The sequence below is a fragment of the Sceloporus undulatus genome, unplaced genomic scaffold, assembly GCF_019175285.1.
Source record: "Sceloporus undulatus isolate JIND9_A2432 ecotype Alabama unplaced genomic scaffold, SceUnd_v1.1 scaffold_19, whole genome shotgun sequence".
Lineage (NCBI taxonomy): Eukaryota > Metazoa > Chordata > Lepidosauria > Squamata > Phrynosomatidae > Sceloporus > Sceloporus undulatus.
In genome coordinates this window covers 2,026,154-2,044,641 of record NW_024802941.1, presented here as the reverse complement: position 1 = coordinate 2,044,641, position 18,488 = coordinate 2,026,154, and the positions used below count along the sequence as shown (strand labels likewise).

General features: G+C 41.7%; 1 protein-coding gene across 3 annotated transcripts in view; it reads right to left on the bottom strand.

The window, feature by feature from the left end:
• Positions 1-18,488, bottom strand: part of LOC121917475 (origin recognition complex subunit 3-like) — a 60,872-nt gene that overhangs the window by 13,433 nt on the left and 28,951 nt on the right. For 2 of the 3 annotated variants that reach the window (XM_042443483.1, XM_042443484.1), the window contains exons 10-15: positions 17,611-17,744; positions 13,863-13,926; positions 7,445-7,561; positions 6,809-6,888; positions 4,033-4,166; positions 1,855-1,934 (exon numbers count right to left, since the gene is read on the bottom strand). In XM_042443483.1, the coding sequence (XP_042299417.1) occupies positions 1,855-1,934; positions 4,033-4,166; positions 6,809-6,888; positions 7,445-7,561; positions 13,863-13,926; positions 17,611-17,744 (609 nt within the window). The remainder of the gene's footprint in view (positions 1-1,854; positions 1,935-4,032; positions 4,167-6,808; positions 6,889-7,444; positions 7,562-13,862; positions 13,927-17,610; positions 17,745-18,488) is intronic. The other variant, XM_042443485.1, reaches the window with a different exon arrangement.

Below are 18,488 nucleotides of genomic sequence, written 5' to 3'. Positions count from 1 at the left end.
GCTGGTGGGGGCCACCAGCGCTGGAGGGCCCCCTGGAGGGCCCCAGCGACGGCACCGGGCCTCCCAGAGGCCCCCTGCCGCCGTCGGAGCCCTCATGGAGGGCCCCAGAGACGGCAAAGGGCCCCCCAGAGGCCCCCTGCCGCCCTCATGGAGGGCCCCAGAGACGGCAAAGGGCCCCCCAGCCGCCCTCGGAGCCCTCTTGGAGGGCCCCAGAGACGGCAGCGGGCCCCCCAGAAGCCCCCTGCCGCCCTCGGAGCCCTCCTGGAGGGCTCCAGAGATGACAGCGGGTCTCCTAGAGGCCCGCTGCCGCCGCCCATCGTGGGTTTTTGCCGCGCTGGGCGCCGCCATTTTTTCGCCCAAAATGGTGGGGAATGTCGCGCAAGACTTCGCCGCCATTTTGCCGCCCAAAATGGCAGCGCCCAGAGCAGCGAAAAGCTGTGACGGGCGGCAGCGGTGGCGGCGGCAACAGCAGCTAGGGGCCGGGCGGCAGGCCTCTGCGGGCCGCATCTGGCCTGCGGGCCGGAGGTTGCTGACCCCTGTCTTAAACAGAGCCAGAGACATCATAAGCTGAATCAAAATCCAAATCGAAGTGGAAGAACGTACAGATTGGTCAACGGGGGGATCGGAATAAGAATAGTCAAGCAAGTCGAGGTCAAAATTTTTCAGAGAACAAGCAGATTCCAGTAGAGAAGTTCCTAAAGCAGCCAACGCAGCGGAAAGAAGGAACTGGGGAAAGAGCAGGAAGGCAGGAGACTTATATGGGATGGGCAGAGCTACCGCCAAAAAGTTGCAAAGTTAACTTTGCCCAGTGATTCCAGAAGTTTCTGAGCAGCAATGCGCAGGCACAGTACAACCCATTTGTATGATTCGTAGAGACCACGAAGAAGAAAAATATATCTAACAAATACATATTTATCCAAGAATTCAGAGCAATATACACACTTCCCATCATTACATCTTCACAACAAACTTGTGAAGCAGTTGAACAGCAAAGTAAAGATTGGTCCAAGATCATCCATGGCTGAGAAATGAATAAATTGCTATCAGTCACTTGTACAATTCTGGACAGGTCACTTAAACATAATCCTGGCCACCTTAAGAGAAACTACCTTAACAAGTAGAAACAGTATGGAATTTAATTGGATCTGCACTATTTTGTACTGGGGGAAATACGTGTATGAAGCAAACCCAAACTCTACTCTCAAAATTAATCAAATCAAACCATTATCTACTTCTATGTCAAATGGGTTTTTTGAAGAATCATAGTAATATAAGAGCATATTTGTATAACTTTGCCACATACCCAGGATCATGAAACCAAGAGGAGGTCCTCAAGAGTTGCCCTTCCCTGCTTTAAAGCCTTAGTGGCCACAGCCAAGCACCAACTAGGCTTATTGTGTGTCCAGTGCTAAGAGTTCCTCCAATTTTTCCACTGGAGACAACTCCTACTCAGTGGAGGAAGGTGGTGCCACTTTTGTCTGAATTTTCCAATGACAAAATGGTAAAGCTCACACTAGTACTGGCGTGGGATAGTAGGCTCAGAAGCAAAGCAAAACTGAGTACTTTCATAAATCCATAATATTCAGACAGGAAAAAGTATGGTAAAGAACAAATAAGGAATAGAAAATTGTCTGAGAGAGCATCCTTAGCCTTTCACACAATGAACTGTGTTGGCATTTCAAGGCTACTGCTCACATTGAGATTTCTGTTCTTTGCTGATTTTAATAGTAAAGTTGCTGATTGATATGTGCTATTATTATGTTCTTAGTATGTGCTGATTGTTTGTGCCATTAATATTGCCAGTTGGTGGACTAGTAATGTTTTCACAAGTAAACGGCTAACTCTTGTGCTAACCTTCTGAAGATGATAGAGGTCGGTCTTCTTCTGAAGTTCTTTTAATGAGGATATAGACTGCTCTTGATCTTCATTGACTTCTACTCTTGGAACAAAAACAGAGATCAGATTTGGTCACTAAAAATGGTGGGTATAGTCTGCTGCTTGCACAAAGGAAGGAAAAAATGTGTACAGTACAGAATTCTGCCTTACACTCACTAGAGTTCTGCTAATGCTGACGAAAGAGGATGAGGCAGTAATTTTTCCCAATTCCCACTTCAGTTCCTCTGAGCACTACCTCCCATGTTATTTCAAAGGGTTGTCAGAATGTGAGAGGTGGTACTGGGGCCATAAAGGAATAAGAAAGAAAAGCTTTCTCAACATTCTTTTTCCCATGGCAAGCCTCTGTTAGAACCCAGTACCCTTTGCAGAGGGGGCCATTCTGTTTGCAGATAAACAAATCTAGATCCAATCCACTGTGTCCCTGAGAAACTTTCAAGCCCTTTTCATCTTTCTCTCTCCTATAACAGTTTCCTGCAGTCAAGCAAGAGAAGATTAGGACTTAAAGAATAAAGATAAGATGCAGCAAGACTGTGAAATCCCTCTGCTTCTCTTAATCTCATATTAAGTCTTATTGGGCACATTCTCAGAAACAAAACAGCTCAGTTCCATTGCCTTCCACTGAGTCTTCACTTATTGTTTTTAACTAACACAAACACACATACACTCACTACTTCTTCTTCTTCATCCCTCACCCTCAACTGCCCATATGTAAAATCTTTAAGACAGAAAAGAGGCTTATTTCCTAAAGCCTCAAGCAGCAGAGATTTACTGAATTAAAATAAAAGTACCAATAAAAATAAAACAGAGTTTGACTACAACTTCCTGATCCATTTGGCTTTGATGTCTATCTATTCCTGTTGATGGTACAAATAACAGGCTGTCTTCAAATTCTTTACATATCCCCACATATTTGTAATACTATTCCCACATTTTTGACTCGCCGACTATGAGGTTTCAGTATTAAGCTCTTTAATATATTTAAACCCCATGTTTGCCAGCTCCCTAATTCATGTAATCTTCTCACAGAACCTCTATTCCTTACAGCTCAAATAATCCCTGCCTTTAGTTTGTGCATCAAAGGCAGAAAAGTGTCACTGAGGAATGTAGAAAACCTCTCCCTGAGGGAGTTTTTCTCCTAGCCAGACTCATTTCTGGTCTCTACACTGGCTGAGGGAAAATAAGCAAGGCTTTGCCAAGAGAGAACAGACAGGGAAGGGAAAAGCTATGTGCTGATTGTCTCCCAAAATTACTCACTAGTACAGCAGAGGCAAACATGAAGAGTCTCTTGTTTCTTTTATCTCATAAGGTACAGTTATGCTTTACCCACTTCTCTTAGATATGCTAAGCAGTGTCTCAGGCAGTCAGAAGAACGACATGTTTACTTGTAACTGTAGTTTTCTGAGCAGTCATCTGCGAACTCACACAAACAGGTTGTTTTGCACCTATCTGTGTGAGGCAGACCACAAAGAACAGGTTGCTTAAATAACTGTGGTTCTTCAAGCAGCTATCTGTAACCTCATACAAACAGACACAGAACATCCCATTTCTGTGAGGCAGAGACCGCAAAGAAGAATAAAACCCCTTCCTTCACTTTCTGGCCTAGTGTTTGCATTATTAGTCCTTCTAACAACATAATCCAGAATTCTGGTAACCCTACAGATTTGTATATAAGTGTGTCTTTCAAGTACCAGAGGACTCTGTAATCCAGCAGAGTTTGAGAGTAGAAAGTGGGGGGGGGGGGGGGGGGGTGGTGCAAAAACACCCTTTTTTTTTCTGTTCCCTATCTCCCCCCCCACATTTTCCAAAAACCCCCCCCCCCCCCCTTTTCCATTCACTGAAGCCTTTACTGGATCAATTCTATCAGTAGGCAAGATACAACTGGACACAACCTGAAATCTTTGGATTACCTACTTCCACCTCACTATTTTATGTCTAAGAAATGTTAAGCAACTCACAGTGAGAAAAATTCCTTCTTAAAGAAGCACTTCTAAGAAATCATTCTTCAAAACTGACTTCTTACACAAATACTCAATGCATGGCAACTATTTCCCAGGTTAATATATTTGGTGACATCACTAATTGAGGGGTGATGGCAAAATTTAAATCTGCAACACAAGTTGGCAGGTTAGTAAATACCTTCAGGATTTTTTAGCTGACTCAGGTACTCTTCTAATTTCTCTAAGGGGTGTCCAAGATGATTTGCAGGAGAGGATTTAAGAATCTCCACACATTTTTCAAGAATAGCCTCTAACTCATCCTTGGCTAACATCCTGAAAGAAAACAATCCACCATTAAATTTTTTTTACATACACAAAAAAAAGAAACTAATGAAATAAATTTAAGTGGACATCTGTACTTGATAAGAATAAGAATATGCCTGCTGGTTTAAAACCAGAATTAAAGCTTACATTTTAGCTCCGTGATCGCAAACCTATGCCACACGTGCTGGAAGTGGCACTCGAGGGCGTTTTGCCAGGCACAGGGCGAGGGAGAAGGCAGAAGAGGCATGCGCGTGCCCGTTTCACCTCCTCCCTGCCATTTTTGGGCCTCCCGCTATCTCTCTGATACAGCGAGAAGCCAGATAATGGCACTCGGGAGAAGAAGAGAGAGGCCCGTGCCTCTGGCTCCTCCTCCCAGCCCTTTCCCGGCCTCTCCCAGAGAGTTGGGGGCCGGGAAAAGAAGGAGTGACCGGCACGTGCCAGTTGCTCCTCCCCAAGACCTTTTCCAGCCCCCAACTGTCTCCAGAGAGATAGCTGGGGCAGGGAAAGGTCCATGAGGAGGAGCAATAGCCACGTGCCGGCTCCTGACGCCTCCCCACTGACCCTTCCTTGCCCAGGGCTCCCTCTGGGAAGGCAGCTCTGGATGAGGAACAGCAAGGGGGGGGGCAAGAATGGTGGCGTGCTGGCTCTTGGGCCCCTCTACAGGCCCTTCTTCATGGCTGGTCTTTCCTCATCCCAAAAAGGCTTCAGGGAGTCTGTTTGGAGTGAGGAAAGGCCCAGGAAGAGGAGGACTGGGCCAAGTGCCCACAGATCCGCCCCCATGGGCCTTTTCTGTCCCACAGCTGTCTCTCAGAGACAGCTGGGGGCAGGGAAAGGTGGGGAGTAGCCCTGTCCCCGGAGTGCAGAAGTCCCACCCCCACCACGCAGCCACATCCTGGGTGGGAAGAAGCCCCGCCCCAGCACACGAACCTCAAAAGGTTCGCCATCACTGTCTTAGCTCATGCTTCACATAGCCAGGAAGTTGGAAACTAAGGTTAATGCTTTGACAGACATGCCTCCTGGTCAAGAAAGATGTTGTATAATGTTATAAATTGTGTTTGCTTACAACTGTATGTACACCTATACTTTGCCTTGGTCATTCAAGCTCAAATCCAGATGGGGAAGGAGGAGCATGTGGGAAAACAAAAGGTACTCTACTTGGTTCTATACTGCCTTATGTGTCTTGCTGTAGAGTTCAACAGTGGGAGACACGGGCTGCTAATGACCTGAATGTGGTGCTGTGACTGATGACTTTGGCAGTAACGAAAAATACCCACACTTCCTTTCTGCCAAGCACTGTGTCTAGACTGCAGAAATAATCTAACACCACTTTAACTTCTCAATGCTATAGAATTCTGGGAACTACAGTTTGCTGTGGCACAAGAGCTCTGGGGCCAGGGAAGGCTAAAAATAATTGACAAAACCACAGTTCCCAGAATTCCATAGCATTGAGCCATGGCAGTTAAACTGGTGTCAAATGATTATTTTTGCAGTGCAGATGCAACCAAAGTGAGGATTCATTGTAAAAAGTCCTGTGCTACAGGAGGCTGCTTAGCTTCCTCCACTTGTCATTTCTTTTCAATCACAATACTAAACCATCCAACCAGTTTTAACTCTACTAAGCATCTCAAATTCTAAAGCAACCATATAGATCTGGCAGAACTGCCTACTAGTAGAAATGCCAACCTGGTGGTAATTAATAATTTTCTGTCACCATATTGTAATTCCAAATCCAAAACAAGAAACCTATTTAAGAAAATGACTCCCATGTAATTCCGCTCCACTACAGAACCATAGGAAAGTTACATGAAGAGGGCCCCCTCCCTCTGTTAAATCAATCCTGACAACCTCTGATGTAAGTGACGAACAAGAATAGGTCAATGCATAGGAGGATTCCATATTTATCAGCTGGACTGTCAGTAAAGTCTTTCTTCAACAATGAAGAAAGTGCAGTGTCTTCCACTGCATCTAATGGCAATGGGCTAGCTTAGAAGATGCAGGGCAGGCTGCATATCTTCAAGCTCTCTCTTTGCTGCTACAGCCCTGTATCTGCTGCTTGAAGGAACTATCGTCTTGATTAACAGGAGGCTTCCTAGGGAAGATCAAAGGTACACACTTCTAAAATGCCCAAATCTGAAATTGAAAACCTGGTATCTGGAGAGAAAAGCACCACCCGGCTACCATGATAGTCAGAGGTATAAAAAATAAAGTGTCAGAAAAGGGAGACTCAGGTTCAGTGTCCACAGTCAGAACCCAGTCACTTTTCTTCAGCCTAACTTATTTGAAAAGGTTATTCACAGCATGAAATAGGGTGGGGTAGCTGTGATTGCAGAGTGAAGCTCCTTGAAGAAAAAGATTGGGGGATAAAAACATATTAGGGCACAATGAACTCAATAGCTAAATGGTTTTCTCAAAGGACTATTTAGCATGAATTAAAAATTAGAGTTGGCTCTGTGTTCCATCTGGCAAGCCCACTATAAAGGACAGAAGTGTAAATTAAAAACATTCATTTTAACTACAAGAAACCATGTTGCCAGTTACAAAAAAAAGCCTTCTGTTTGGCAACATTTTAAAGAGTCTTAAGGTCTACTTGAATAGTAGATGGATGCATTTTACATAAATTAAATACAGAAAGAAAATGGAAGGAAGACTACCTCACCAGCTGAATGGCTGACTCATACTCTTCTGTTTCCCACACTTTCTTCTCCAAACATGCACAGTACAGTTCTCTGATCTGTAGAAGGAAAAGAATGTTTAAGAAACATATAAAAACATTTACAATAAAAAGTGCTAAGTTACTACAAGATTATTTCCCTCAAAAGCTGAATGTGTCCTTAGGACTTGCTATCAAACATGGGGGACTCAACACGCATACCACACAGACCTTAAAAGTAACATGGGTATTTCTGCTGAGGAGTCAGTTTCCAAATAAGCTAGTTGAAGAGTGCCGGTTAGGGGGAAAAAATGAAGACAGAACTATACAACAAACTTAGTTTCACTCTAGAAAATATAGTTTATATAATTTCCTACATCTGCGCACCCCACACCAGCAACTGAACTACAATTTTCAGTGAGAATGATCCAGAGCAGTTACAGTGCTTCAAATACTCCATTTCAAAGTCCTAACAGCCTTCAGATGATCATATATATGCACATGATATATACACTGAATGGTATTTGTCATTCAATTAAAAAAAAAGACAGACAGAAATAAATAAATGGAATGAAATAAATAAACAGTGAAATAGAAGCAGGCCTGTAAATATTCAGTATCTCAAAAGTATACACACTTGTTTTCCTAATGGATATTTTGGAAGGGAAGATGTGAAAGCATGAAGACAACACAGAACTGGAAAATAATTTTCATGGAAAGTATGCAGGTCTTGCAGCAAAACATGCACTGTTTCCTAAAGTAATAAAAGAAAATAAAAGAAGATTCCTGGTTAGTATTCACAGTACTACTGTAAAATTATAGTTAAGTCATGGTTCTAAAAGGCAGGACCTGAGTTTTAAACATCTGAAAGACACAATGTCAAATGCCTCTGGATTTTGCAAAAATCCTAAACTATTTTCAAAGCTTTTACAAAGTATTTGTGCTCAATGATCCCTAAAACCATTAGGGCTAAAAGAATGACTCCATGAAAAATTTGAAATCACTTGTTTGACAGTATTTCTAGCACAACGATTAGTAGGAAATATCTAAACTGTTTAAAAGATTGGCAACATCCCAACAATGTAGTGGACACAAGACACTGTCACAAGGAAAAAGTTTCATTAATCTACAACCAATTCATAGATATTGTGACAAAGCCTATAATGGGCCTCCGAGGGTTATCTTATTGCAAATAAGACAGCCAAAGCACTTCCTGAGACAGTGAACTATTCACCCTGGCATGGGATTGCAAAGGATAAAGGGGGCCTGAGAATTAACTGGTTTCACATGCTTGTAGCTGGGAACTGTTTTGGGCTTTGGTCTCTCCTCCCACTCTGTCAAATAATGAGAGACAAGAGTGATCTCTCTTTAGCTGCTTCTGCCTTTGAGAGCTCCTTTTCTGTAGCTGTTTAGGCAAACATATGAAATTTCCTTCTTTACAGCTCCAGGCTTGAAACAATATATGCTACTGGAAGCATACCAAATATCAAGAATGTGTTCTTCATGAATCAAGGGCCTCCACATTAAATAAAGCACCAAACTTTTCTTTATTATGAAACACCCACTCAAACCATTATTTACCAATAAGATCTTCTTTTATACCATAAAAAGAAAGGGGGGGGGAGAGAGAGAGAGAGAGAACAAAATAATGTGGCCAGCACCTTGAAGACCAACTGGTTTTTATTTTAGCTTGAGCTTTGGTGGATATAAACCCACTTCTTCAAATGTAGCACAGGTAATTCATGCTATTGGCAAGGTATAAATCTCTTAAATCTAGCGCATAGCACACAGTTAACCTCGTTTGTTTTCAAGATAACTTTAGTTTAACTTGATGCAGTGGCTCAAGTGGTTAAGATGCTGGTGCCCGGGTGCGGCATGGTGGGGTGAGCTCCTGTCACTAGTCCCAGCTTCTGCCAACTTTGTAGTTCGAAAGTATGCAAATGCAAGTAGAAAAATAGGTACAACTTCTCAGTGGGAAGGTAACAGTGTTTGGTGGAGTCATGCTGGCCACATGACCGCCAAAGCAGTCCTTGGACAATGCTGACTCTTTGTCTTAGAAATGGAGATGAGTACCACCCCCTACAGTCAGTTAAGATATTCATGTCAAGGGACTACTTTTACCTTTACCTAAACAAGCTACGGCATATGTGGTGCTCATGGATTTGAAGCTAAACTTTATCTCCTGACACCTGACAGACTGGAAGCTACATTTTTTTCTCCATGCTTTCTATAAAGATAAAATTAAAAATATGTGACTTTTCAAGCTCTTATAATATTTCTCCTTGTACATATATTTTTTGTATGAGCCAGAAAACCTAGTGCCACAAAATAACAAAATCTCTGGAATAATGCTTGCAATTCTCAGTTGAAGAGGCTAGTCTTCTAAAGAGATAGCCCATTTGTCCTTGTCTAGCAGGACTATCTAATCTGAGGTTATATCCTCCTGTTGCACATATTTCATTTTGCAAGATCTTCAGAGCTTTGCAGATTTAAGGCAAAAATCCATTTGTATGACATTTCCCCTAAATTTTGTGGGTACATATGACAGATAATTTTTACTAGGTTCTTTTGTTTGATGGCATTGGGCTGTTTTGACAGGATTTTCCATTAACCTCAAACATGGTTATAACTTTGAAATAAAATATGTCAATTCCCAAAGAAGGGAGATTTAATTCAGCTTTATAAAATCCTTTTCTAAGTTAGAAAAATGTAACATTGAATTATTGGTGCTTTTACTGCTGTTGTTTTCTACTTTATCTTTCTATGGATGAACGATTTCTAGCAGTTCAAGATGAACTCAAATCTCCACAGACTTAGAAAGAGGAAGCGGCTGATCTTTCAGAAATAATCCTTCACTTCTAAGATAGCAGAGCAGCATTTTAATGCATATTAGATTTAAGTCTTTTAAGAAACATTCTGCATTACTTGTGTCTGTTGGGGGAGCAGTGTCTTCTGTTTGGCTTGATAGTTTTTTTACCTAGAAAGCTTTCTTTACTTCCAGCAGCCAGGAATTCATGTCTCTTTCAGTACCACCATCTGCTTTGCTAACATTCACAATTTTGTCGATCACATAAGTAAGAATCTAAAACTGAGGGTAAATCTTACTAAATTCAGTTGTTACTTCTCAGTAAATAGGTACTGTGTTGGACTGGCTGCAAGGATCATAAGCAAGCTTACCAGAGGCATGTCTATTCAGTGAGTGGACTGGTTTACACATGACAACAAACTACTGGTATGTCTTGCACTTTTATCTTTCCTCCATATACTTGTTGCATTTCAGTGATACCTCTCCATTAAGTTAACCGAAATCTCCTTTATAGCTGAATCAGAAAATCACAGCTGGTGCTAAAGAGGAAGTAATGAATTGTTGTACATGAGGTGAACAGAAAGGGCACATTCATGGACTGTTGTTCACATGAGTAAGCAAACTTAGGCAGGTTACAGACCGCCGAAATGCGGCGGTCTGCTGCCGCCATCGGTTGCTGCATCCAGGAACCGCAGCAGCCAAACGGCGCGGTTCCCAGATGCAGCAAAGAAGGAGCACGAAAATCACACTCCTTCTTGCTCCCTGGAAAAGACGCCGCGAGGTGCTAGTCACGGACTCGCGGTGTCATTTCCGGGGCATGACGTGCGGACGCAGAGCGTCCGTTACATCAAGATGGCAGCGGCCGTGTGGAACGGCCATCACCATTTATTACGGACTCAGTCCGTGGTAGGGTTAGGGGCGTCAGGAAGAGACGCCCCTTTCTAACCCTAGCATGGACTGAGTCTGTCCTAGGGTGCCCGTTTATAACGGGCCTTAGATTCTCTTTGTCAGTCTAGCAGAAAAACAACAGTCTATACTCTATTGCTATTGCATAATTGTTGATTAATTGTTTACTGATTTGTTTTCAAATTCTGTATCATATTAATTGCTTTGAGATACAATTCTTGCCAGACAAGGAAAACAGAAATATTTTTATTAAATAAATAACATAAGGAAGATTTAATTTATTTTGTGCACCATACACAGAGGCTGCTTTCACAAGTTTAAATGCAGAATTATGACAACCTGATAAGAGATTGTGTCTAACACTGGTTGTGTCACTTGATTTTTTTTTTCTTGTCTTCCTATCCGCTTTTGTCTCAAACTTGGCACTGAAGCACCAAACACATTTCCATAGCAAGATATGTACTTCTCCACTGTAAACCATATTTTTAAATAAAAAAAACCCCATGGTTCAGAATTATCATGACATAGAATACTTTGCCTGGGCAATGTCTCAAGAAAACAATGCTCTCCCCTTTTAAAGTTTTCAAATACACATATACACTATTAATTTTTAGTAGCAGGTGAGGCAGCCCAAAATAAGAGAATACAGAGCACAAATTCAATTCAACTATTCCTGATTTTACACATGTCCCCTAATTCTCTAATTCTAAACCATTCTTCCTTTTCCTCAAAGGAAACTCTGATAGTATCTTATTGGAGATTTCTTTTGTTGTATGTGTTTTAAAGTGGCAGATCCTGAGGGAGCCTCTGAATATATATTTTTAAAATAAAGAAAGGAGGTTAATTTATCTTGTGTATTTTTCGAGTATGCTTACTACTATTCCCCTTTCAAGCCACAGCTACAATAATATTTTCATTGCTAATAGATTGATTGAAGTTGGTTAACTTCCCAGAAATATGTATACTAGGGTTAGAACTAAGGTGTGTGTGCTCTCTCTGGGAATGAACATGGCCCAACATCACTATTTTTATCTTTGAAACAAATCTTTGAAGCAATTTAGGCTGACTAGTAGTACATGTCCGAAGATAACTTCACAGATATATGAGTCCTGGTCACTCCAGTCTGTGTCTACCATCCCAATGTCTATACCACACTAGAACTATCAGGTCAGGTGGTGGTGAAGTGCCAGTCTTTTATACAGTATACGGACATTCTGTACTTAACTGTGAATTCCAGTCCTGGTTGAGGAAAGGAGGCCAACTAGACCCAACCCGACCTATCCTCCTTCTGTACAGAACACTCCCTGCTTGTTTTCTGCTGCTCCAGAGACTAGGACCTGAAACAATGAATGCAAGCTACAGGAAAAGAGATTCCACTTCCACATTAGGAGGAACTTCCTGACAGTAAGGGCTATTCGACAGTGGAACAGATTCCTTCCTCGGAGTGTAGTAGAGTCTCCTTCCTTGGAGGTCTTTAAACAGAGGCTGGATGGCCATCTGTCAGGGATGCTTTGATTGTGAGTTCCTGCATGGCAGAATGGGGTTGGACTGTATGGCCCTTGTGGTCTTTTCCAACTCTATGATTCTAGGATTTTAACTTCATTTAACACCGACTGAATCCCCACTCTCTGCCTTGTCTTTCAAATGACCAGGAGCACCTCTGCCTTGTCTAGATTACGTTTCAATTTGTTTGCTCTCATCACCATTACTGATGACAAGCACCAGCATGCTTGGATTGAGATGGAAAGTAGTACAGCTGGGTGTCATCTGCCTATTGATAGCACTGCATGACAAAATTCCATGTCCCCCATGCTATTTACAATATTCAGGAGTCTGCCAGCACCAGCTTCTGCGTTTGCCCATCAACAACAAATGGAGCCACTGTAAAGTAATGCCTCCAATTCCCATCCCAATGAGGCAGCTCAGGATACCATGATCAATGATACTGAAAGCTGCTCAGAGATCCAGCAGAACCAACAGAGTCACATTCTTCCTGTCATCCACCAAGGCCATCAAAGCTGTTTCTGTCCCTTAACCAGGCCTGAATAATCCATTTCATCCAAAAATCCCTGGAGCTGAGGCCAGATCAAGATAAGATCCTCAAGTCCAAAGATATATAATTTGAATAACGAGGTCAAGATTATCCATACCATAATATTTCTCATTTCTATGTATGGTTGTGAAAGCTAGATAGTGAAGAAAGCTGACAAGAAGAGAAATCAACTCATCTGAAATATGGTGCCAGAGGACAGTTTTACAGATACCATGGACTGCCAAAATGACTACAGTAATATACTGGCCACATCATGAGACAACATGAGTCATTAGAACTGATAATGGGAGATTGTAGGAAAAGATGGAAATATCACAGGTGGGCAGACTTAATGAAAAAAGCCAGAGCCCGAAGTTTTTAAGACCTAAGCAGTTACTGAGGAGAGGTTGTCTTGGAGATCTCTCATTCACAGCTACACTGTAAGTTGAAACTGGCTTGAAAACAATAAACAATACAGTGGGCCCTTGGTATCCACTGGGGTTTGGTTCCAGGACCCCTGTGGATAGCCAAATCTGTGAATGCTCAAATTGTATTATATGCAAAGGCATAGTAAAATTCTGTCTTTTATATAAAATGGCAAAATCAAGGTTTGCTATTTGGAATTTATATATTTTTGGAATAGTTTCAAGCTGTGTATACTTGAATTCATGGATAAAAAAATCCATGGATAGGGGAGGAGGACTGTACTGTTTGTTTGTTTTTCTGTTTATGTCAAACAGAACCATGACACCAAATTAGGACGAGTAGCTAATACCCCAGAGGACAGGATCAAGATTCAAAATGACCTGAACAGACTAGAAAACTGGGCCATAGGTAACAAAATGAAATTCAACACGGAGAAATGTAAGGTACTGCACTTAGGACCATTGATCTAAAGGATGGAGCAAAGGAAAACAATGCCAAGTAACCTACAGTATTCCAGTAGGTGTAACTGTTTGTGCTCAAAATAAAGGATGGACGGATGAGAAAGTAGAGAGGGGTCAGTGATTCCTGGACGGATTACATGTTTGCCTTTCACCAAGGGATCGTTCATTTTCTTAAAATAAGAGTTAAAGTACAGTACTTACACTGACCTGTGGATAAATCGACTCAGGTTTTTGGGGGACAATTTTTTGACTAAAATTTCTAGACTTATATATGAGTATATACAGTAATCTTGCATAGTTTAGGCTGAAATTATTGAATGTAAAATGCAAAATAATGTACTTTTTAGTATCACATTGCTTTACATAGAAATATTACAGTTATCTGGAAGATGAATTGTTTAGATGTTTTAATTTTAAAAGTTACCTTTAAGCCTCTGTCATCTGTCAGCAGTACGGTCTGCTGGTTTGATATCTGCCTTTCAACAAACCTAAAGAAAGGAAAGGAAAAGGCTAGTTTCAAAATGTGTATAATCTTCTTTTCAAAGAGATTTTGCTTCAGAAAATTACAGTGGGGCCTAAGTATCCACGGACTTGCCATCTGCAGATTTGAGCATCCGCAAAGAGCAAGCCCACACGGTTCCCAATGCAGTGCATGCACACAGCTGCACAACCATTGGGGACAAAGAAGTCCTCCTTCCCTCCCATCTTCCTTTCCTCCCTCCCTCTCCTAGGCTTCTGCCCCAGGCTTGGCTTCGGGGGCAGAGGCTGGAGCCCCATCAGTGAGAGGGAGCTGGAGCTGGCATGAGGGTCTTGAGGTGTTGGACCTGGAGGCAGGGGGATCCTTGGTCCTGGCACCAGCTCCTTCTGGCCAACGGGGTTCCAGCCTCCGCCCCTGATGCCAAGTCCGGGACTGAAGCCTTGAAGGTGAGGGGGGAGGGAAGACTTCAGTCTCATTGTTTCTAATGGCGGTGTGGCCATTGGGGTCGTTGGAACTTGAGCATCTGCCCATTTTGGTATCAGCAAGTCGGGTCCGGAATGGAACCCCCGCAGATACCTAGGGCCGACTGTATTTGATAATATTTTGAAACTCGAGTTCATGTACTAGGTGCTGGTCCACTGTGCCGTGGTCCCAGCAGGTGGTGAGAGGTCCTCCCTCCATCCCAACTGCCACTGCTGTGGCATTTGAGAGAGAGAACAGCAGGCAGCCTCTTCTGAGATTTAAACAAACTAAGATGATTTCAGAAAGACTACAATGATTAATAGCAATGACAGAAAGCTCATAATGAAGAATGAAGGGGAACAGAAGAAGGTGAGGCAAGTTACAATAGGGAAGGTACATAAGTCTACCCTTGACCATTGAAAGACAAGAACATTTTCTTTTCAAACTGTATTGGCAAGTGCATGTGTTTGCACAATATTCTTGTAAACATGTATGTTCATGCATGGAAAACAATGAGTTGTTGGTTAGGTTAGAATCTCTTTGTGAAAGGGAAGGTGACTTATAATTCTCAGGACAGTACCAGTAAATGAAAGTCTGTTTAACAAAAGCACTGATTAATGATCCACTGGTTGAAAAAAATGTGGTTGCATTAACTAGTAACACTAAAAGATTTTGTTGTGTGACTTCAAGTCATTTCTGATTTATGGCAAGCCTAAAGGTGAAGCTATCACAGGGTTTTCTTGGCAAGATGTGTTCAAAGATGCTTTTACCTTGCCTTCCTCTGAAGCTGTAACTTGCCCAAGGCTGAGTGAAGATTCAAACCCTGGTCTCTATGTAGTCTAACATTCAAACTGCTACATACATTGGCGCAAAGGATACACGACCACAAATGAAACCACTTATGGTCCAAAACACACTGCAGAAATAATCCAATTTGAGACTGCTTTAACTGCCCTGGCTCAATGCTAGACTATTCTGAGAACTGTAGTTTTGTGAGACATTTAGCCTTCTGTGTCAGAGAGCTCTGGTGCCACAATAAACTACAATTCCCAGGATTCCCTAGCACTGAGCCAGGGCAGTAAAAGCAGTCTCAAACTGGATTATTTCTGCAGTGTGTTTTGGACCTTAGTGACTACTGTAATACTGTTCTGGATCTTTTTTCTGAATGTTTCACACTGAAATCACAGGGCCACGCATGAAATCTTGCCTAGCTCATTTTAACTTGAATTCACTGTATCAGAGACCCCAGGGCCTTCCCATCTTACTCTTTTTATTGTCCTCAGCCCCCCCCCCCACCTTCCCTTAAACCCACTTTTTCGTTGCTTACCACCAGGTACACCTAGAACACTTTCAGCTATGAAGTATTTCCCCACTCTCAAGCAACTGTACTTATTATCTAATTATCTGCTTTATTTACTTACTGATGGCCATTCAGAATCCCTAAGTGTACCCCTGAAACAAGCCAAACTACTCTTCAAGCTGGTACACATACTGCTCTTGCCTTCTACTAGCTAAAGTTGTTATCCATGAGTGATTCCAGGCTCCCCAAAAATGTTTTTTTAGAACAAATATCTCTTAACTCTCCAAGCTCCTGAGTATCTATAGTTAGAACAATATAACAGAGCTATGAGATTAATGTGGACTCACTTCCAAATTATGCCACCCGTAGAGTCAAGCAACTGATTAAAGAGAAAATTTATATTGCTTCCAAATGGGCTGATCTTCTTGCACTCCCGAACTCTTCTTTTTGGTACCCATTGTATAAGACATTGTTTGGGTTAGATCATTACTTTCATAATCTTACTCTGGCCCCTGCTAGAAAAGCATTTACTGCTCTAAGGTACTAATGTATGCCTTCTGCCTATTTGATGGGCAGATATACCGTATATACTCATGTATAAGTCGACCGCAGGTTTGGGGGCCAAAATCTTGGATTTTGATATGACTCTTAGATAAGTCGAGGGTAAAACTTAGGGATGTGTAACAAAGGTTCTAAAAGATGAAGCAAAAGAAAACAGTGCCAGAGAACTAGCAGTGATTAATTTCTATAACTTTATAACTTTCCATAAATTTCCTTTGTATATTCAATCACTTTTAGCTTGAATGATGCTGTGTAAGAAGCTCTCATTTTCTTTGCACAACTCATTTTGTAGAGAGCAAAAGCTAATTTTCCTATTTTGAAGTACCTACTGTTTTAATAGTGGGATGGATGGGAGACTTTTGCTTGGATTTATTGCAATATCACACACATATAATAAAGTAAAGAAAAACCTGCCTTTCTGTACTAGAGGTACAGTGGTGAAAGAAGTACAGCAGAGAGAGGTAAGATCTTTGTCCCTCTGAAGAGAACACAAAAGTAGCACCAACACTCTACTCTCTCTGGAGGCCTTTTGCAATGCCTGGATGGAAAAAAGGAACTACAGTGGCCCTTTGAGGCTTTTCTGGTGCAGCAGAGAAGCGGCCACTGTCTGCCAAGGAAGGGAAGTACCAAAAAAGCCACTGCCGGAGCTGTTTGTTTTTTTTTACTGTCAGGCATTGCAATAGAACAGACCATTGGAGACTTCTTCAGCAAGAAGGTTGGGGTATCCCACCAGGGTATCTTTAACTATTAAACAAACCCCTATCACCTCTCTGTTTCTCTTGCCATTCCTTCAGAATTTATATGTTTGTGCCGACAGCACTTCTGATTACATGCTGTTACAAAGGCAAATCAATTTTCAAATTAAAATGCAGCTTGCTTCTTCAGCACAACAACTAGTGCTGAGATTCCTCAAGTTGTATATACAACGTGTCCCCCAGACATGGGAGAGACTGAATAAAATATGTCCATTTTTAGGCTAGAAGATGTCAGGTTCTACAGTTGGATCTATGCAGTACACATGCAAACTCCCAGCCTAAGATAATATCATGCACAATTATCAGGTTCACATGTACAGTTGCCCCTCCGTTTGCATGGACTTCAGATCCACCACCCTCGCTTACACGCAAGGAGCAAACGGACGGGGTTAAAATGAGGGGGGGGCGCCTGAAGCGTGCGCCCATAGCCGTTCGTGGGCACGTGCCCCCATTAAACCCTATGGGACTTGAATATCTGCGAGTTTCCATTTTTGTGGGGGGGGGGTAGGCCCAGAACGGATACCCCCCAAAACGGAGGGTTGACTATAGTTATATACATGCAAATTTTATCAACTGAAGACATGTTTTTATACGGCAGCATATTTTCATTTTTTACCTTCTAAAAGATGGCAGTCTTCGAATATTTTCACACTGACTGTGTGATAAAACATTAACTCTCTTCTTAGCTTCCTGAGGTTCACAGCATAGCACACTGAGTGGCTGGGAATAAAAATGCTCCAAAAGACACAGCTGTAGAAACAAAGTAGAGGCCTTATGCAAAATGTTTGGGACCAGGAGTGTTTTTGATTTTGGAGTTTACTGGATTTGGGGATATTTGCATGTATATAATGTGATATGTTGGAGAAGGGGCCCAAGTCTAAACATGACATTCATTTATGTTTCATGTTACCTTCACATAACCTGAAGATAATTTTATGAACAGTATTTTTAATAATTTTGTGCGTGAAACAAAGTTTGTATACACTGAACCATCAGAAAATAAAGGTGTCACCATCTCAGTCACCCAGGTGAACAATTTTAGATTATGTAGTATTTCAGATTTTGGATTTCCAAATAATAATAATAATAATAATAATAATAATAATAATAATAATAATTTATTTATTTATTTATACCCCACTCTTCAGCCAAGGCTATCAGAGCGGCTTAAGGGAGACTCAAGGTGTAGTCATAATGTATAATGATTCTGAGATCCGCAGTACTTTCAAAACTTACATATTCTGATTCAATCCTTAAATTAATAATGAATTGCATTTCCAATATGCCACAAGTTCCACAAAATGGATTACTGATTAAACAGGTCTACTAATACAGTGGGCCCTTGATATCTGATAGGGTTTGGTTCTAGGACCCCCTATGGATACCAAAATCTGTGGATGCTGAAGTCCCATTAAATACAATGGGACAGTAATGGTGTCCCTTATATAAATCAACATCTACTTTTTGGAATTTATAGTTTTTTAAAATATTTTT